General features: G+C 50.6%; 1 protein-coding gene across 1 annotated transcript in view; it reads right to left on the minus strand.

Annotated features, from left to right (window-relative positions):
• ASTN2 (astrotactin 2) overlaps positions 1–21,822 on the minus strand; it is a 353,993-nt gene that overhangs the window by 232,362 nt on the left and 99,809 nt on the right. The window contains exons 4-5 of the mRNA XM_055720179.1: positions 11,084–11,233; positions 2,812–2,919 (exon numbers count right to left, since the gene is read on the minus strand). Coding sequence (XP_055576154.1) covers positions 2,812–2,919; positions 11,084–11,233 — 258 coding nt within the window. The remainder of the gene's footprint in view (positions 1–2,811; positions 2,920–11,083; positions 11,234–21,822) is intronic.

Raw genomic sequence — 21,822 nt, forward strand, 5'->3', positions numbered from 1 at the left:
TGGTGGAGAGCTGGCCTGGGCACAGAGCTGTGGTGAAGAAAAGGGGTGCCTCACTGCAGACGGGTATGAACAGAGCACTTCTGGGCATGAGCCAGCTCCCCAGAGACACTGGTGACCAGTGCTGCTTCTCCCAGCACAAATCCCAGAGATGGGACTGAGCCCAACAACACCAGACAAGGAACCAAGACTCCACAGGAAAGTCTCCTCTGCATGATTTCTTATGTTCTCCCCGCCTCTAACTTCTCTGGAGACTTTCCAAAGACAGGAACACAAAGGGATCCCACAAACCTAGAAGCTGGGAAGATGCACGGCGCAATACACTGGGACCACAGAAGGTGATGCCTCAGCCATCCCTGCCTCTGTACCCAGACTGATCATTCACTTATCCGTGTATTCCAGAACTGAAAACCAGGCATGACGAGGTCTGCTGCTCCTGAGCTACCAGAGCAAGCTCTCACTCACTCAGTATTTACCTATGGGAATGTCCCTCTAATATACCTTGCCAAGGGACTACGAAACCTGCAGTCTTCCTTCTACAGAAGATAAACAAAGCCCATGACCACTTAAACCAGCTGGCTCCAACAAAGCTCAAAGTCAAACCAAAGCTACATGCCACCTAAGTGGAAACTTCCCATCGCATCAGCTGGGATCAACGCCTTGACAGTATCAGTAATTAGACTCAATCCTGCAGAACCTAATCTGAGGAGAGAAACTTGGAGGAATCTCTCTCCTCGGACCTGATATCTATCTCATGGCTCCTGCAATGACACACAACCATGGCGAAATTGATACAAGAACATCACTGTAAGAATTAACTGTATCTGACGATGCATCCTTCTCTATTAGAGTTACGATCTCGTCCAATTATGGATCTTTGCCGAACTTGTAATTATGAGTTTAGCACTGTGACTTCCCACTAAGCTATTGCTTTCCTTCCACAAGGGAGAGAAGAGTCAATCAAAGGATAATGGAAAATTCCTTTCAAGGACGCAGCGATGGCAAAACTTAGCTAGACAGGAGGGGAAATACAATGGGGACTTTATGCAAGACAATCCCCTTGGTTAGCCACCACCGAACATGAACAAACCGGGTTCTCGCAGCATCACTCAAACACAGAAACTCAAACATAGATCTAACAGCCAGCTCCGCACAACCGTGCGAGGCAGCTCTTCCTCCCGAATCCCCTTCAAACCCAGTCATCAAAGCTGCACAGGTGAACAACAGCTTATTCAAAGGAAAAAAAAAGGAATCCTTCCCATTTATCTATTCCTTTATATTTGCCCTACAAGGAAGCTTAAACAAACAACCCAAAGCCAGCTTATATGTCAATAAGAATATCTTTGTACCCAGCATCCAGCACAAGCGTGCTTCGAGAGACTGACAGAGCACTTGACCTCTCAGGGAATGGCGTCAAGGCAGCAGGAACGCAAAGATTTATCTGCTTTTCATCAAAACAGTTTTCTACACCTAGCGCATGCCTCCCCCTTCCCTGGAGGTAACTGAGAAAACCCAGACTTCAGTGATTTTTCTGAAGTACCCAAGGACCTTCACACCCAGCCCAGTATTTCAGAATAACTCATTGAAAAAACTACTGCAGCACTTAGGAAATTTTCCTCCTGCACCAGCAACTTTTCGGGACCATTTCTTTTGTCCCTGTTTGCAACACAACCAATTTCTTCCTTCTCTTGCACACCATTTTCCCCTTAACACAGCTATGTTCGTACTACTACAAGTAACTTTAACTCATGAATTCTATCCCTGCTTTTTCATCAAAAGCTCATTTTAAACTCAGTGAGAATTTCTCATGGTTCTAAAACACATGGAAAAGGAAACAAAAAATTGAATGCCCTGCTCTTTGGCAGGAATAAATGCAATACACCCCTTTGCATATGTGTGTTTATTCCCATGTGCAATCATCAGGCTGATCAGAGGTGTTGAGGTAATTTCACATTCAAATAAACACATTGCAAGCATTTATTGGAATGCCTAATCATTGAAACAAATGGGGCCGCGTTTGCGGCGGTGGGCGCAGGCATCTATCTGGCATGCTGCACTCTGCTGATGCCTGGCTTAATACGGAAAACAAATGGAAGGAGCAGACCCACTGTGGAATTTTTAAATTGCTTCCCAATATAGCTATTTCCTGACAGTGATTTTTCAAATGCAGCAGCAGCAAGGCTCGCCCTTGTCCTCCGTCAAAACACTTGGTCCGAGGGTCCCAAACAAAAGCCATCCAGAGTGATGTGGCCGGAGGAGATGTGGACGCTAATTTCAAACTGCGAATGATATTTCAGTTTCTCAGTTCTTCTAAGTCACAAAAAAAGCCTGAAGGGACTCCGGTCTACAAATCCCTGCCCCAGACCTCATTTTGAATTTGTTCCTTTTAATTGCCTTTGTGCCAAGAGGAAGGCTGGGAAATTTCTGTCTGATGGGTGCTTTGTATGGGAAATAAAGGGCAGAAAACAGGAGTTTGGAGCAAGGAATTGCCAAGGTGACATCCCTACACAGGCACCAGGACGGTGGTGGACACAGTCACCACCCACCAGTGCAACTTTAGGGAAATGCCAGGGCATGTGTAATGTAACTGATACTAAAAAAGATCAAAGAAACCCAGAACCTCAGCAACAGCACCAGGAAACGCTATTTCTAGCTCCAGCATGGTGCTGCATCACACACACAGCACATCTTGGGATGTCCTTACCAATACAGTCTGGCCTTATCTAGATTATACAGTATCAGACAGCACCACCCATGGAAAGGTGCTCAACCAGTTCTTTCCTTTTAGACCCCAGTGCCTATGTCATTTTGTACCTTTACTTCGTCTCCGGCTCCGATACTGCTCAGTGTAGAAGGTTAGCTGGGTTTCATCGTCCGCCTCTGAGCCAGAGTTTCCTTTGGCACGTCCAAACCCGATGCCACCTGCAAGCAACAGAGAGGAAAAAATCAGCCCTGTCAGCTGGGATACATGGCAGTGAGGAGGAGCTGGAAGCTCCTTGGCAGAGCTGCCGGGTTTGGCCGGCACCCACAGCTCCTGGCCCAGGTACTCTGTTTGGGGTCATCCGAAGCAACCAAGGACTTTGGCCACACATGATTTCACTGGTTCCTTATTGCCCTAGTCAAGAATCAAGACCCCATAGTGCCAATTGCAATGTGAATGTAAGCTGCTTTCTATCCCCAGGAATGTATTTTACAAATGTATTGCAATGTACACTTACAGAAAAAAATCTCTGAGTGTAGAAGCTGCTTTCCTCAAGGACAGCTACATGGTGAAGTACAGCAAATTTTAGGGTTTGCTCCGAAGCAAGCCCAGCAGAGACAATCAGTGCAGGGGGAACACAGCACCTGGGACCCTGCTGCATGGCAAAGCTCCGACTTCTCTCCCTCAGCACCCACTTTGGCCCATCTGCTCCCCCAGCTCACCGTGATGGGCAGCAGCACGCGTCCCTGCAGCGGCTGGTACGGCAGCCATGGCAAGGAGCAGGGCTGGCCCGGTTTATCCGGCATCTCCCTCCCCGAGCTGGGGATGGGGTGGGATGCCAGCAGAGCCTGGCTCGCTTCAGCTGCTGCACCCACCAAGGACTGACGGACGCTTAAAAGCAACCCAGCCTAACTGGCAGAAGCCCTTCAGTCCATGAAGAGTTTAAAGCAAAGAGGCCTATGGGGGCCAACAGTGGCCCTTTAATCTGCCATTAAAATATTTTACTGTTTTTAAAAAATCCTTTATTCTAGGCAGAAGCACAATTTCCTCACTTCTTGGCAGGAGAACAGAAAACGAGTGGTGCCTTCTGCCCTCTGAAATCCTTAATCACCACAACGAGAGGTGGCTGGCAGGAGCCAGAGGGACGCCAGGAGTTCGGCACGTGGCTTCTACCCCATCCATGCCCCGACCTGGCTGTACAGTGCCCTCGGGGGGGCTCAATGGGGGGCAGGCAGAGGCTGCAGCAGCTCCTTTGCTTGTGACAGCAGCAGGAGGGGTCAGTGCTTGCACACAGCAGCATTTAGTGCTTGGACATGGGGTGTGGGGGTTTTACAGCCTCGCACCCCAAACCATAACCCGTTGTCAGTCCCTCTTCAGCCCCCCACACCACAGCAAACATCCGATGTTGTGATATACCCACACCCAGGGACTGGGTGGTAAAACCAATAAGGCTTATTCACATCAGTGAGGAAAAACTTAATTAACCTGGGCTTCTAATGCTGGCCCTCGGGCAACCAGCCAGGGCTGCGGCTCTGCTGCACATCCCCTTCCATCACCGAAGAGGGGCTACCCTGGGCTCTTCTGCTGCCGGCAGTGCCCAGGTCCAGGCGCCAGACATCAGCTATGGGGGGAGTTCCCCCAAGGGCTCAGCAGAGCCATCTCCCCTGCCCCGGTGAGGGACCTAGCCGCTGCCCGCGCAGGCAGAACATACCACATCCTTCTGCCACCTTCCCATAAGCTAGACCTGGTCCCTTCTGTGAGGCAGATGGCCAGGGGTGGACAGAGGAGGGATCTGGTGCTCTCTCCACTCTTGCACCCCACCGAGGTGACCAGGCAGCCAGAGCAGGCAGCTGGTTCAGGCAGCAGCCACTCCACCAGTCACAGTCCCAGCCCCCTCCGGCCGCTCTGCGTTTGTTTGCCGGCTGCGTCTCCGTGATGGATGGCGCTGACATGTTAAATTACTCAGGCTGGATGTCTTCGGAGAGCTGGTGACAGCGATATTGCATTTTCTGATTACCCAGCACTGCGCAGGATGTATAAATACAGGAGTCGGGAGACCCGGCGCAGGTCCCCAGCCCGCAGCGGAAACGTCTCCTCTGACCCAACATGCAGTGGCAGAGGTCAGCCTGGAAACACGCGTCTGGGGCAGGGAACTGGCTGCAAGGGATGCGCTTCTACCCCTTCGTGATATCAAGGATGCTAGAACGCATCTTGGCAGTGGTTTTGGGGGTCCCAGAGCCCAGCCGAGGCAGCCTGTAGGATGCAGGAGCACTAATCTCAACTGATCCCACTGTGAACCTGATTTCATGTTTAATTGGCCCCAAAATCTTGCTGAAGCATCCCTGTGAGATGCTTGTGCTTGGGACATCACTTTCTGCACCAGCTCCAGTGGCTGGCCTCAGTGGCAGGCTGCTCACCAGGGCATGAGGCTGAGGATGCTTGTGGCTGGGCCAAGGATGCTCAGGGTGGGGCTGAGGATACTCCCAGCAGAGAGCACCCGCGTGCAGCTGCTGATGGGGGTGCACAGGGAGAGCACCCAATTAAAGCCAAGCAGTCCTGCCTGGTCAGCACCCCTTTTCTCTTTAAAAAGATGGAGAAAAACACCAAATAGCAGAAAAAAAGATCTTAATTGCCACAACCGATTGCAGAGCAGAATAAGATGCTTAAAAGACAGAGGACAGGGAAACAGCAACTTCACAGCGCTGGGTACCTGTAATGTGCCAGCAACTCTCTGCAGCAGCCCCCCCAAGGAGCTACCCTCCCCTTACATCCAGTTTACTCCTGCTCTTTAGATTTGACAAAAACTAAAGCTCTCCTTCCTCACCTGCGCCCCTGAGGTGGGGCAGGAGGCAGAGGTGTGTGCGAGGAGGGGGAGCTCAAGGAAGATGTCTCGTTTCTAATCCTGTTTGCGGATTTACAAGCTCGCTAATCCATTCAAATAGATCTCAGCTCAGCCACGTGCCAGGGCAGGGCGCTCGTTTTTGAGCACGACATTAACTTAGGGGGGAGCAAGGCGGGGTGCCAAGGCAAACACCTCTTGTTATGGTGTAATTAAAGATGGTAATGTTAATGCTAAATGGGGACTAAGGAAATAAAATTCAGGAATTAGAGACTCTGTCATCCCCAAAGACCTTTTGTTAACTAAAGCCATGCATATTTTTTAAAGGTGTGGTTTTGTCATTAAAAAGAGGGGGGGAAAAAACATAATCCTGACATTTTAAATCCCTTCCCCAAAGCCAGGGGATTACAGAGTGTCTCGGAGAAACAACTGTGGATGCAAAACGAATCAAAACTGAGTTAAAATAAAGAAATAAATAACAGGAGCTACTTGGATAACTCCTGTGTGAGACCAGGTTGACTGCAGATACTTAATCCCTCCAAGCTGCACGTTATAATAGAAGGGGTGGCTCATATTTGTTCCCAGTGGTGCCACCCTGGGTGACACTTGTGTCCGTGCATGCCTCTGCCCCACAGCCACAGCCCCACTGCCAATGCAAAAGGATTTTTCTGCACCACTCCCCTCCAGAAAAAGGGCCAAACCCTGTATACACCACAGCATTAAAGACCTATGACCTCCCTGCTTGACTGGCTTTGATTCACTCCACCTCCACACTCGCTTGCCTCATGCAACACAGTCTCCTGGGTGTTCAAGAAGCCCCTCTGCTGCCAGGCTTCCCAGTAAGAATAAGATGAGGGGACCCCTCCCCAGCACTGCAGCAAGGTCTGTGCACCAGGGGATGGCAGGGTGATGCAATGCTATACAATTAGCTAAAGTGGAAATTTTCAGTTTAATTAATTTACCCCTGAAAAGTGCACCAGTCAACTGAAAACCCAAACGTGGCCAGAGAAAGATAAATTAGATGCAGTTTTAGGAAGGCAAAAAAAAAAAAAAATACACAAATGTTTTCTTTTGAAATGTATCCAGTCAACACAAAAAAAGATAAAGAAGCCCTTTACAAATGAAACGCTTTGCTCTGGTTTGTCACTGCAGCAGGTGTACGCACGCACACACATGGCTTCAGCTGACGAAAATTCTTCCTCCTCATCGATCTTCCCTTTTCCTTCTGCCTATGCCCAAAAACGCGCACCGGGGCAGGTGGCGCAAATACCAAGTGACAGCCCCTCAGCTCCCACCATGGAAAACTGGGATCACACTGATCCCAGATGGCAGCCTTTGCACAGCTGCGAAGGGTTTTATTTTCACCAAGGACCAACTCAAGGAGCTGGATGTGATGCTTCGACTCAGATGAGGCAAAAGCTCCTGGCTGAACCCCAAAACAAGCCTCACCAGTACAATGCAATGCTCCATGGGCACCGCGGGATAGATGGATGGGGCGAGATGGGAGGCAGCGGTGTCTTGGCAAAAGCAGGGACCATGAGCAAGCCCTGCCGAGCCATGGCTCTCCTCCCCAGGGTAACTTTGGGTAACGTATGGCACAGCCAAAACCTTCTAAAACACAGGAAGCTGCAGCCTTGATAAACAGCACATCCCACCTCAGGCAAAAGGCCCCGTTAATGGCTCGTTTATTCTCCAAGCCAGGGTGCTTTTAAAGGCCTGCCCCAGGAGAGGGCACCAGACCCCCTCTCTGCGCGAACCAACCTCCCCCAGGGACACCTCCCAGCCCCCCACCCCAACATCCCACCCAGCCTGTGGGGTGGGCACACAGGGTGGTCCATCGGCCAAACCCACATCCTCGGTTTCTGCACGGCTGCCTCACCCTTCCCAAGGCATCGCTTCCCGGTTCTAGCCCCCGTTCTGATACAGCCAGGATGGGATGCTCTGGGTACCAGCCTGGCTGCATTTTGGGAACCAGGAAACCTAGACCCTGCTGAACACAGCATCCTTCCCTCCTGCACTGCCAGCCCTCAGCGGAGATACCCTCCTTCCAGCCCTCCTGCACCTCAGCTTTTATCATCCTCACTCTCCCTCTATTATTTATAAACTCTAAATGCGCTTCACTCGATAAAAGTGTTTTGGGAGAAAGTTTGTATGAAAAAAGCATTAGACAAAATAAAGTTATATGGTACTGTAAATGGAGAGGGTGGTATGGTTTTGTTGTCGGGTTTGTTTTTTTTTTTTAAAGTCGATCTCAGTAAAATACGACCTTTCCCAGAGCTGTTAGAAACACTTAGTGCAGAATCAGATTTAATGACAAGCAATAGGCAACAGTTTAAATGCACTTAGTGCAGGGAAGCGAAGCAAGGCAAAGCTTATCCCAGATTTGATTTTGTTGGGCTGGGGCATCAGGCTGTTTGTTTTCTGGTTTGGTTTATCCCGTCCTTCTGTGAGAGCAGCACTTGGAGCCCTTTTGGAGCCTTTCTATAAAGGAGGAAATCCTTTTGCTGTGCGCGATTCCTGCCAGGAGAGCGCTCCAGCTGTAGGGCTCTGATGAGGTTAAGCATTAATTAAATCGAACTGCGAGAAAATAATTACACACATGCATCCGTCAGCCTGACGTGTCACTACCCAGTAACAAAGTTGGATGCAAACTCCATCAGCAGAACTGTCACGCGGCTGTTAGAAGGAAATAAATGCATCCCAAACGGACAATTTCATTAGGGGGAGGAAAAAAAATCCCACGGATTGCAAAAGATTAATGAGGCGAAGGGTTTGTGTTTGCAAATGGATGTAAAATGCAAACATTGTGAGTTGTGATATCATCGTTTAACCTTAATGTTTCATAGCACTCCAACCACTTGCCCGCTGGAGGGACAATTAACTGCGGGCTGTAAAAACAAGACCTCCAGCACAGGAGAGGTGCAGGGAAAGGTGTGCATGTGGCCTCAGCAGCAGCACCCAGCCACAGCTTTCACAAGTGAAAAGAAATTTAAATTCAAAGGAAAAGAGGATGGGATGAGGCTGTGGGGAGTGAGATCTGCACTGGAGACACTGCAACTGGCTTTCTTTTGGGGGCTGCTCTGATGATTGAGACCTTATAATGATTGAGACTGATTTCTAATGATTGAGATCTTAAAATCTTTTTTCTAGGGCATGCCACAGGTGGACACTCTCAAAGTTACATTCCCCTCCTGAAGCCCGTGGGGTACATTATGCCTTGGGCAACTGAGAGCAGACACAGCTCCCCACCATCTCTGATGGCACATGCAGCCATTCGTGGATGAGCTGCTGGGAGGAACAGAGACCCAAGGAAACCACAGTAGGTTGGGCACCAGCACCGTGGGGACCCATTCTGCTCCTGGTGCAGACAAGGGAACCACCACAACAGCACCTTCCCAGCTAACCTGGGCCCTTCCCTTCCAGCCACCCTCTTCACTTCTACCAGAGCTGAGCCCTGCAGCATAGGTGTGCAGCGAGACATCCCCACCTATCCTGCAGCAGCTTTGGGACCATTGCAACCAGCTCAGGACCAGAGCAGCGCAAGGTGCTGGTGCCCAGCTCCTCCCCATCACCTCCCCTCACCCGCATCCTTCCCCCGCCCCACAACCCGGCATTCGAGAGTTTGCCCGGTGTGGGGCTGCACACCCAACACCCCGGCAGACAGCCCCCAGCACAGCACGACGACGGCGAAGATTTATGGGACGCTCTGGCTCCTAGGGGGTCCCATCCCTGCTGGGAGCAGCACAGGAGTCCCGAGGGACATAATTTGATTTGCTTTCTGTAACACGGGTCTGGCTGAGGACTGCCTGTACCGGCAGTCGTGGCAGGGAGAGAGGGAGGGCGACTGCGCTGAGCACCACGAGCGGGTTCCTGAGGCACAGCAGCCAGAGGGGACATTCGGCTCCTCGCCCCAAGTAGGTGTTGGGCACAGGCTGGTCTCCAGCCCTTGTGTTGAGGAGGCACAAGTCTGGGCAGAAACAAAGAGCAAGCAAAGGCTTTCTTGTCCCGGTACACACTGATATTCCCACGGCCAGTGATGGGCAGGGAGATCCTGGGGCTCAGGGGTGATGGGGTGAGGGTGGGGAAGACCTCCCGCTGCCCTGGGGCACACTGGTGCAGATGGGGATTTGCAGGGAGTCAGGGGAGCCCCAGCCCGGGGAGATGGAGGGTGCACGTCCCCAGAGATGGAGTCAAGCTGGGCTGGCTTGGCACCACACTTGGTTCCCATGCAGCCAGAGGCTCTGCCTGCAGCCGTGTCACCTCCTAAGCTTGGCTGCAAGGATTAATTGACTTCCACCATTAGTGACCAAAAGGCCTCTTACCTTCAGGCTGTTCAAAAGTGAAACAAAACATACACACATGAAAAAAGAAACCAAACCAAAACCCAAACAAATAAGAAAAAAAAGAGACTGGAGCAGGGAATCGTGAAAACTTCTCTAGGCAGCCACTGTGGACCTCAAAGTACCCACACACATGCACACTAAAATCCAGATATACGTATTTGAATAACTACTAGAAAACAAACCAAATAATTTAAACCAGTTAAAGAGTCAGAACATTTTCTTCACACTAAGTGAATAATTTATGGGCAAAGCTATAATAAAAAAAGCCCTCTCCAGGCCTGTATTGCAGGAAAATGTATCCGGAATAAAAGATTGCATTTCATACTCATAAATAAATGAAAAACAAAACCAACAGTAAACAGAAAGAAAAGTCATTGCTTCCCAGTTCCCAGCACTGCCACAAAGACCCACAGTGCACTGGGCAGACCATGGGTAAGGGACCCTTCTGCCCATCATCCCTGGAGGAACCCTGACACCTCCTCCCCCCCCAGCTGGGGGTCTGGACCCACACCCTCCGCACAGCCTCAGCACTCACCGCTGAAGCCACAGCCACTGCCCTCCTAAGCAGCAACCGCAACACGAGGTGGCAGTTCCCCTTGCTGACAGGCAATACCAGGACCAAATCCTGCTCACAGGGCTGTTCCAGCCAACCTCCTCCTGTTGCTCCGGTGTACCTGGCAACAGCCATCAAGGCTACAAATAATACTCAGGAGCCCCCAGCACGCTTTTGCACGGTACAGCCTTCAAAGCCATGGATGCTGCTCCCACCCTCTGCATGGCCCCTAAAAAAAAAGTCCAAAAAAGCCTAAGCACTGGGAAAGTGGAAAGAAGAGAGGTCCCAGTGATGTGAGTTACAGCCAAAATTAACTTCACCCCTTTCTCTGAAATAAACACTTGCCAAGAAACCGTATTTCCATCCCACAAAACCTCAGTCAGCCGGGCCAGCTGGCAGCAGGGCTTACAGCAGATCTGGATAAATCCTTGGTGGGATATGAGGTGACACCACTCCCCAGGACCTCCACCAGACCATCCAGAGGATGCCGTGTGGGGTTTGCCCCTCTTTACCTCATCACAGAAAAGCTCTGGGGTCCCCAGACTCAGCAGTGAGGGTGAGGAGCCCCTGCCTTCCTCCCCAGCCAAACCTCTCCAGACATGGCCAAACCCAGGGCACCGGAGGAGCAGCCGGTGACCGTGGCAGCCTACCTCGGGGCCGGCTCCGGCGTTTCCGTCTCCCCACGGACGTGCTGCGCAGCGCGGGCTGGAGCTGCCCGATCTCAATGGGTGTGTTGGTGCGGAAGCTCTCCTTGAACTTCTGCATCAGGGACTCCACCGTCTCCTGCGTCACCTCGGGAGCTGCAACACCGGCAAAGGGACTGTGGTTAAAAGAGGACCAGGCCACCATGTCCCCACTGCCCACACATACAACCCCTTCTCACAGAGGACAGTGTGAGCTGGAGCAGAGTCCTGGGCCAAGACCCTCCAAAGTCACCCATAAGGACCCACCCAGCCCTTGCCAAGTTTTACCAAAGCCACAGAAAATTGTGAGTTTACAGAAATCGCATTTTTTTCATGCTGCTTTCCAGCATTTTGGATTATCTCTTGCCTCTTCCTCCATGTGCACACAGGGCACTTGGAAGCGTCATGCCCTTATCCAAGTCACAGCCTGAAGGGTTCAAACACACAGGAACTCCCCCGGCACTGAGCCGGCTTTGGGTCAGGTTTAACTCTGCCCTGGGAGCTCAGAGTCGAACCCCAGGCTTGGCAGCCTTTTGCAGGGTCGGGTACTCCCCAGCAGGCAAGTCTGGGATTATGGAGCGATGGGCAAGACTGGGGTAGGAGCCAGGCAAATGATGTACAGCCGGGCTGGGCATGTTCTGAGCTGTAGAAGGAATCCTTGGGGTCTTCCAGCAGCTGCACTCACATGCTGGGCAGCAGCACCTGAGCTCAGGAAACAGCTTGCTGCAATATCCCATGGCACATCACAGCTTGCTGATATTTAAGCAACTCCCCTCCTTGCTCTCACACAGCCCCTATCCAGTAATGGAAGAAAAAAAAAAGCACCGAACAAAAACCCAGATTTGTTCTATGAAAGTCACCACCCACACACACAACGGGCAGTGACAGGAAATCATGGAACCACTCACAAAGAGCAAAGGTGAAAATCAGGATCAAAAGGTTTGTTCTTATGTAGGCCACAGAGGTCTCCCAGGTTTAATAAAGAGTTTGGTTGCTGTCAGCTCCTTGAATAAACTCATTAGCAGAACATAACCTCTGTCCTGTCTCCATTTCGAGAGTCACAGAGTCCCTCCGCTTAGCTCCCGCAGCATGCCCGTGCCATGTCTAGAGCTATCGCACATCCCTTTCGGATAAGGGATAAGTGAGCACCTTGGAGCCCCCCAGCCTGCCAGGAGCTATAGGCTGACACATCAGACTGCACCTCCCGTGTCCAGAGACACATCACGTCCGTATGGAGCTCCTTGGGCACTCAGTGAGCTCAGGGTGCATAACAGCTGTGGACCACAGGCTCTAACTCCCTTCACAGCACGGTGCAGGGGCCATTTTAGTGCAAAATGAGAAGCTGGCTGGCCATGCAGGGCATGGTATTTGTAATCCTGGCCAAAGATTTAACTTAAATGTGGAGGCTGCAGCAGATGACTCTGCCAGCCAGCCATGCTGCAGGCAGCGCCACACCAGCCCATGATGCAGCTCCCCCTTCCTTCTCCCCAAATCCCAAAGGTGATGTCCTTGGCCTCCCAGGGTTGAGAGGCTTTAGACCACCCCAGGGTGCTTTTGTACCCCCACAGGCTGCAGAGAAGGTACTGAAATCTGCTGGGACCACTGGGAGTGGCTGCAGTGCCCATGGGTGCAAGCTCATCGGGAGGGCCTGGGAGCGGATCCATCCACCCAGCGCTGCCGCACCGAGTGATGGAAAGACAAGGATCAAACCTGCTGCCTGCACCCACACCAAAGGTGGGAATCATTTTGGGAGAGGTCCAGAAAGAGGGTGGCCTAAGGGACCAGCTATGTTACATCTTCCAATTACTCATCACCAGGCTCTCCCAGGCACCACAGATCAAAGGCAGAGCTCCCCCAAAGTCCCCTACACTTAAGGCAGGCACAGCTGGATCCTGCTGTGTCGGATGCCTCAGCAAGCAGTATCGCAAGGGGGGGGGGGGGGGGGGGGGAGGGAATAAAAAGTCATGAGCAGGGAAAGGTCTCCAAAAAGCATCTAGTCCCACTGCTGATGGCACACATCAACCCCTTCTTGCAGGACTCCATTGAGGCACCAGGGAAGGATGCTGTGGCAGCACCGGTGTGGCTCAGCACCACACCACCATGTTTGCAGGGGGAAGCCTGTCCCCACAGCTCCTTCACCTGGGAGCAAGCATAGCAGGGCCTCCCCATGAAGAGATGGCAAGTTATTTGAACCTCTGGGGCTGTGCAATATAAAACATGTGCAAGTGGAGCAGGGAGCTCAGAAACTGCATGGCTGAGGCTTATTTACTGAAAGAAGGCCAGAAGGAGGGCGCAGAAGGGGAGAAGGAGGGGGACATGACTTCAGCTAGCAATGAAACGCGGTGAGGTCGCAGCTCTCTCATGGTCCCTGCTTGGCTGATGGGAGTAATCACCACTGCAGTGATTGTACCCCACCTGGCCACCACGCTCCTTGGCACATCCATGCAGAAGCATCTGCTCACACGCTTGTCAGCGGAGCAAACCCCAAAAGCAGGGGAGGAGCATTACCCTTTGTGGGAAGAGGGCCCCTGCGGTCACTGGCTATTTGTGATGATGCTACAAACACTCCAGGAATGGGAGCAAAAAGCTGGTGCATCTCACAGCTCTGCACAGTTCATGTGTACCAGCACATCACTGGCTTCTCCATGTGTCTGAGCTCAGTTGTTTGCAGCAGTGGGGAAGGGGGAGTGGGGAAGAAAGAAGAAAAAAAAAAAAAGAAGAAAAAAACCCCAACCCCTGTTGACATGATCATAAGCAAGTGGAGTTCTACACAGCCAGCATAAAGAAAACCCTTGCTCACAAATGAAAGGTAGGTGGGCTTCAACTGAATGAGTATCGGGGATCAAGGATGAAGGGAGGACCCTTCATGCACTGCCAACAGTGACAAAAAGGGAAAAAGAAACCAATGCATCATAATGAAATGAGACATGGCACTCGCTGAGGCTGGTGGGACCCTGTTGCCCATAGACATGGTCACCATATCCGTAAGAGAGACAGTCCACCAGACTCACGCTTCCCCACAGGAAGCTGTCCCCACCCACCCAGACCGATGCCTCCTCGGCCATCACACAACTGCACAGCAAACACCGGTTTGCCCACACACACCACTGTGCTCTGCACGCACTGACGCATGCCTGGCATTCCCCTTTCCCATGGAGGTTTGAATTGTTCCTAAAAGGATAGGAAGAAGTGCTGCCATGGGGTTGACAGTGCCCTTAATAATTTGCTTTAATTTTTGGTCAGCCTTGAAGTGGTCAGACAGTTGGGACTAGGTGATCCTTCTAGGTCCCTTCTAACTGAACTAGTCTGCCCTGCATACCCCAGCACTGCCCTGCAGGACCTGCCTGGGCTGCATGTGCCAAACATGGGCTCAGCTGGTGGCTCCTGGCCCTGCCGCACTACCCGCATGCTGCTCCCCTCCCCAGCATGATCGAGCCCCATCACCAGCTCCCAGGCACCAGCTCCTCCCAACAATGGCTGAACACGACACAGTTTTAGAGGTGATGGGACCATTCCCTCCTTGAGCAAAGCTTGTCAAATTGCCCTCTCTCCCATCCCTGGTTTCCAGGAGATAAATCCATCAGGGCTATTAAGCTCACATCTTTGTCACCACGTTGACAGTTTCTCCAGCCTGGCAGAGGTGGCGAGATCCACCCTGAGGTCTGGCACAATGCTATGATCTCAATCTCACCCTGTCCTGTAGTGAGAGCCTGCAGCAGCATAACAACCCCAGGAACAAGCTGATGCAGAGGAAACACGAGGCTCTTCAGCCTCCACAAAATCAGCTCCCATCTCCAGCAGTGATTTGAGGACACAGCTGAAGGTCACCATACCTTTGTAAAGCACATTATGTGTTCCCAACGTTCATCTCCCTCCTATCCACCCCCATACGCTCCTTTGAAAGTGATTTGCTCTCCTTATGGCTCCCCTATGCATTTGCGTGTCTTCCACAGAACAATTCATACCAACAGCCTGCCTTTGTGCCAGCAAAAAGGAAGGAAGAAATTGCAACGGGAAGATATGTTCTTTGGCTTAAAAATTACAACAGCAGCAGCAGCAAAGTCATCAATTGAACAATATAAGCAATGTTTGGGTAAAAATAACATTGCAATAGAGATGGGACGTGGCAGTGCTCGTTCCAGCCCTCGCAGGACTCCCAGCACAGCCAGGAGAAACGTACCTTTCTCAGACTCACAGGCTGGACATGGAGGGGGCTGTTTTGAGGAGATATCCAAACTAGTATCTCACCAGCTTCAGCAGCCAGGAGAGGTTCTCCAAAACACAGTCCTGGGCTCAGATCAGTACAAGCACCCGCAACTTGTATTTGAGAGATGCACTAGGTGGGTGCTTCCACCATCCCATGACATTACCAAGGGTTCAGCTCAAGGGACACAGAACTGCAAACCCCCACTGTGCAATCTGTTTTCAGCCAGCAAAGCCAGGTGATGGTGGAAGTGTCCCATAGCTCTTGGAAACAAGCCCTCAACTTCGTTACTTTAGGGACTTCAGACATGGCCTTGGAGGACCCCAAGCAGCAGCCGTACCACAGACTGGAGAACTGCCCTCTCCTAAGCCAACACTCCCGCACCCTGCAGAGACCCTACACCCACCCAGTACCTGGCAGCCCCACACCCTGGTGGGGCAGGGCAAGGGCAGCAGCTTCTCCCCAAACCAGGCTCAACACCTCATGCTGCCGTTGGGCGGTTGGGAGAGCTGGACAACCCCATGGCTCAGTTTTTGCAGCTTATTAAAAGAGCGATGAGGCTTAAAGTCTGCAAAGGTGCCAGCTTCCTTGAGTCTCCCAGTCTTTGGTGTTCAGCTTGAAGTTTTGGTCCCTGGAGCCACAACCATCCCTGTCCCCCTTGCACAATATCTGCACTCCTACAGCTGCACGAAGACGACTGGGAAGGCAACGGCAGCTTCTGTTAGATCTTCCCATGCTAGGTATTGAGTAAAACATTTTTTTAAAAATATAGTTTTTTAAGCATCTGGTTTTCCCATCCCTCTCTTTGATTTCTGAGTGTCAGAGGGTAAGTTATCGATTCCTCATCATTACCAGTGGTTAAAATGCTCCCAGAGTTTTGGAGAGAGAAGTAACTTGCAGAGCAGCTCAAGAGCTGCTCGACTGAGCGTGCTGCTTCACTGGAATCAAAGCGTTTCACAAGAACATGTCAAACTCAATCAAGGATTAAATGAAAAAGTTTGGGCACAATTAGAAGTCAAGGCTGGTGGGATTTTTATCTCTTGACCTGTGCACACATTCATAACAGCACCTGTGGCCACGTGCAGGACGCAGCCCCTTCATCTCAGACACTACCCCTTCTCCAAGACTATCTCCTGCCTCTCACCAACTGCTTCCAGTATCTTTCAAATAATCTGCTTTTTCTAGGCACAGGAAAGGGTGCCCTCCTGGGAATCACTGACACCAGCTGTAAAGCTCTAATGCATCATCATGTCCACTACACATCACGTAAATATCAGGTATGTGTAACGCAGTTTAATAACGTTATAATTGTTTCCTCCAAATCAAACTCCCAAATTTCAATAAGCTGCTTTTGATCTTTCTGGATCGATACATTGAAAATTTCTATTCTACAAGGTAATTTCAAGAAATCGACTCTCCGATCCTATTTGGGATGAGCATAAATTTCTCTATACTGGAAGTTTTCCACATGGTGGAAACCCTGTTTTCTCCCCAGCTCTAAATAATGGGTGTTTGTTGCTTTCCGAAGCATGAAATAAGCAACATTGTTTGTTCTGAAACTGGGATGTGGACTGATTTTCAACAGTGCCACCCTGAAGGTACTAAGCTCCAGCAAGCAGAGAGCTTTACTAGCATAAAATTAGGTAATTACAACAACGCTTATGTGATGATGGTGGGAGAGATTTGTACAACAGCTTCACACATATTGGGATGAAAACACAGTTGGGCAGTGATGTCCTGACAACACAGCGTGGAGGACACGGAGGATAGGGCAAAGACATGAGAAACACTAAGAGCTTCACCTCTTCATCTCCTGCAGCCACCAAAGCCTTCTACCACCTCTCCAGCAAGAAAGCCTCTGTCCCCATCAGTCACCTGCTCTCCACCAGCCCATGTCATATGCCATGTGCAAGCACACCACATCCAAGAAACACCAGGAGGCTGCATTATGCAACCAACTCAGGATAAGTATTTAAAAAAAAAAATTAAGAATATTTTTTATTTAAAAAAAAGAATATATATGTATACACACAAAGCAGAAATAACCACACATACCCGTGCATCAAGGGACCAAGTACCTCCTGCAACACATACATCTCCAAGCCATCCTTAGGTGAACCCATCAGGGACGCAATATACGTGACGCCACGCGCTTTGCTGGAGCTGGCCCCCAGCCCAGCCTGCCAACGCGGCTGAGGGAGGATCGGGCTCTCTCCGAGAAGCTCTTTTACACAGAAGGGTTTTCAGCTGCAGCAAGAGAGGGATATGGGAACCTGGGAGCATTTTGAAAACAGGCGTGTATTCCATCTCTGCTTTTTCTTTCTTCTCTTTCCTGGCCCTTTTTGTTAAGTTTTAAAATAGAGAATGTATACATTTTTTTTAATGTAGGTATTAATACATAGATATTAATATCTAAATAGATTACTACATACATTAAAAAATCTCCCACTATAAAAATAGATTTTTATACGTAAAATTCTGATTTTAATTGCAAATTGGAGGGGGAGGGTAGCAGAAGAAGAGATAAAGTTTTATTTGAGATGTCTCCTTTGAAGGAAACTGAACAAATGTACTTTCCTCCTTCATATATTCATGAGATGACTGCTTCCCTACCCCATTCTCCACCACCCTCAGCTCCGGGCTCAGAGCCAGCACAGTCCTTATCTGGTACAAGGCAGGGGGAAAAAAAAACCCAACCCTGATAGGATCTGAAGTTTTCAGTAGTTTAACAAATCTGAAAAAAAAAAAAATGTCCTCATTAATTTTAATAAAGTGTGGGGTGTGTGACAAGGAAGGGGGGATGCCGGGAGAGGCTGGCATGCAGAGTGGGAAGGGGACGGAGATCTGTGCTGACTCAGCATCCCACAATGGGCATGGGGACCCCAGAGAGCACTAGGACACCCTAGAACCCATCTGACAATGCACCCACTCTTTGCTTTTCCTTTTCATTGCAAAGCTTTGCTGCTGTTCCTCCCCCACCCCCTGCCTACAGAGATCTATAGGTGCCCATTTATAGAGAGCAGGAGGTATCATCTGCAACTCCTGTCCTTGCTGCAGCCAGGTGAACTGCTCCTCAAACCAGCAGGACCCAGGGGAATGCCCAGCATGCAAGGAAAGAGCATCTGGAGCCAGAGCCCACAGCAGCACCCTCCCAGCACCAGCTGCCCTGACCCTTCTTCATCCTCTCTCCAGTCACGGCGCTCAATTGCTTCCCAGCTAATTGCCTCCACTCATGTGTGCAAACTAACCGTTTACTGGAAAATGCCACGGAATGTTAATTTCATTCGGAATTGGGTAATTGTGAAGCACTTTCATTTTTTTATTATAGGAAATGAATAAGCATTGTATTAATAGCATCGTTTCCAGCTCCAACCACAATTGTGGCCCCATCGACACAGGCTGTGAATTATTTGTCACCCCACACTTTCCCTGCCTTTCCACCTTCCTCCTTTCCCTTTCCACCTCCACACTCCCAACTTCCATGTTGGTAATTAAAATAATGCAATATAATTACAAACACATCGCAAAAGATAAAACGCTTAACAGCTGCGGTCCAACAGATCCTGCCTCTGCCTCACACCTTTGCATTGTGAGCATCTTTCAAAAGCAGATGGGTCTCTGCGCTCCTTGGGCTACTACCAGCTGGGTTTGACCTTCCCCGGAGCTGTTTCTGACCAGGAAACCTTCAGCATTTCCATGGAGCAAAGATTTTTCTAGCATGCCGCTCCCTGACAAGTACAGGGCATTTAGCTCTTTACCCCATTTCTCTTTCTGCAAGGAGAAGTCTTTGGCCATGGAATGTTGCCCATGAAGCCTGCCCCATCTCCTCCTGCCTCAGCATCAAGAAGGTCCAGGCCACTGGACACTCTGCTTCCCACTTTTTCCACTCTAATAAAACCCTTAACTGACCTTTTTTTTTTATAAGGCATGATAGCTTTTTCACTTAAATGGTGAGCAGAGAGGAGTGGGAAAGATGGGCAGACCCTCAGCAGTAGCTAATGTTCCTCAAGTTATAAAATAATTGAAAAGTTAAATAAGAAGACTCTGGAGGAAGCTTCCCGATTTGGTGCTAATGGGGACACGAAGCAGCCTGGCCTAATGTTGCATGGAGGAGAGACACCAGCTTGAGAGCACAGCGCTAACCTCCCATCCTTCTCTCCACAGCACGTCTCCTACAACTCCACAAATCCAGAGGAAAAACTGCCCCATGGAGTCAGCCAGGGCAGAGACCCACCAAGGGTGGAGAAAGCCCCATCCCTACCTGGCCAGGAACTGCCGCTGGGGGATGAACCTGGAGGCAGCAGTACTTCGGTGTCTATAAAGTGAGTGTGAGCAAGACCCAGCACCCCTAAGGATGGGCAGGGCTCTGGGAACAGCGGTGCCTGGCAAACATGGGTGGGAAATGTGGCATTGTGGCCGCGCTCCAGCCTCAACCACAACCCAACTCCCTGCTCAGCAGCATGGTGCAGAACAGATCTGTCAGCTGGCAATTAATTTTCCTTTGCACAACAGACAGGATGATGACACCTTTCCATGGTACCAGCAACTCCGTGCCACGTGCCGGGGAGAGCAAGGGAGTGACATCAAGCCAGAGGAGAAAGGCAAACCACCAAAAACTGGTGCTGGCTCAGGGGAAGACCTGGAGCTGAGGGAATACCCAGAGAGCCCACGCTGTCAAAAGGAAACCACTTCCAAGCCACATGGGTGAAGAAGTGAGGCTGAGCACAGCCAGAGCCCACAGGACCCGGTGGGTGAGTCGCAGCAAATGCTGTAACTCAGCGGGGCTGTCAGAAAGGATTGATTTGAAGCACCTTGTTAATAAGTTTCCTCTCTGCTGGTCCTTTGGGTAGGTCATTGCCTAATGATAAATGGGGCTGGAAGGTACCTACAGACCTCGTATCAGCGCAGGTGCCCGGCCTCGATCCGTCTTCCTTAGGAACCAGCTGACAAAACCAACTGTCTCGGCGCCGTAGCCAGGTAAAACACAACCGATAGGAAGAGGGCATGCAAACAGAGCGAAGAGCTGGTGCTGCAGCTGCCCCCCCTGCTCGCCTCCCCATAAAACCCATAAGCCTGGGACAGACCAGCAAGGAGAACACCTTGCACACACAATGCTACTGAAAGCCAAGGTGAAGCAGCACTGAGCATCACGGACTGAGACAAACCCATTGCTCCCATGCAGGCAACAGGATCTGGAGCAGCCTCAGCTCTGAGCCATGCATCCCAGGGCCTGAGAGTGATCTAGAATCTATATATTCCCAGCAGAAATGAGGAACATTGTGGGGTTGTTCTCCTTCATCCCAGACCCCATGCCCTCTTCGCCTGGTCAGCCTGACTTCAGAAACCAGTGGCAGGTTTTTGCTCCATGCTGACACCATGGAAGGACAGCCCCAGGCAGAACTGAAGCTCTCCCAGGTCCTCCGCATTGCACACAAGGCAGCTGCAAGTTGCAACCCAGCACATAAACCAAGGAGAGGGGAGGACACTTGAGATCCCCCAGGGTCTTCCAAGGGGAATAAACAGCCATCATATTTTTTTTTTTTAATTTTACATCGGGGGGGGAAAAAATCATCTTGAAGCTAATCCTGGTCAACAACTGGCCTACAACCAGCTACGCCTTAAATAATGTAGTGCTTTATCAAACATTCATAGTGATGCACAAAGTGATGAACAACATGCGCCTGGTGTTTATATAAGTATAGTTCCTGATGGCTTGTTTTCCTTGGACAGCCAAAACTTCACAGCTTACCTTCTGTGAGCTTGTGATTTCGCCTGGATGAAAAGCACTTTGGACATCTGGGGAATCAAGGCTACTGCACACAAAACTGCCACGACATCTCCACCAGGCATCAGCAGCCCCACAAAACCCAACAAAACCCCACATTAAAAGAGCTGCCGCTGACTTGAGGTGCCACAAGTCACTCAGCTGTGACTGGGAAAAGGGATGAGCAAAGGTATTTCTTCTCACATGGCATGTCACGCAGCACCAGGGCAAGACCAGCCCAAGATTCACAAAGTGGCAATAAACCAGTGGGACTTCACAAAACTGCCATCCCTTTGGGATGCGCAACAAAATACTGGTATATTAAACACCCCTTTTCTCTTCCATTCCCTATAGCACCATCAAAAGCCACTTTTCCATCAGCTTTTTCCCTCCTGTCTCATGAAAACATGAGCAGGGTATAGCAGAGAGAGGGGAGAAAGAAAACCACATCAGGAATCCCAGCCTGCCAGCCTTTCCTCAACAGCAACGCTCGCTGGGGGCCAGGAAGAGCCCTGGCTGGGCCGAGATGTTTAAGCATTAATTAGTCATTAAGCACATGCCAGCACAGCACTTCCCTCAGCCCAGGGGACACAGGATCAGGGGAGGCCACCAACCCCTGGGAGCTTCCCCATCCCTGCTGAGCCATTGCTGGAGACAGGAGGGACATGGCCTTTGCCGAGAGCCCTCCTGGGCATGCTCCTATGCACCCATGATGCTGCTGTAGGCCACTTTCTTGGG

This window comes from Falco cherrug, chromosome 9, assembly GCF_023634085.1.
Source record: "Falco cherrug isolate bFalChe1 chromosome 9, bFalChe1.pri, whole genome shotgun sequence".
NCBI classification, from domain to species: Eukaryota; Metazoa; Chordata; class Aves; order Falconiformes; family Falconidae; genus Falco; species Falco cherrug.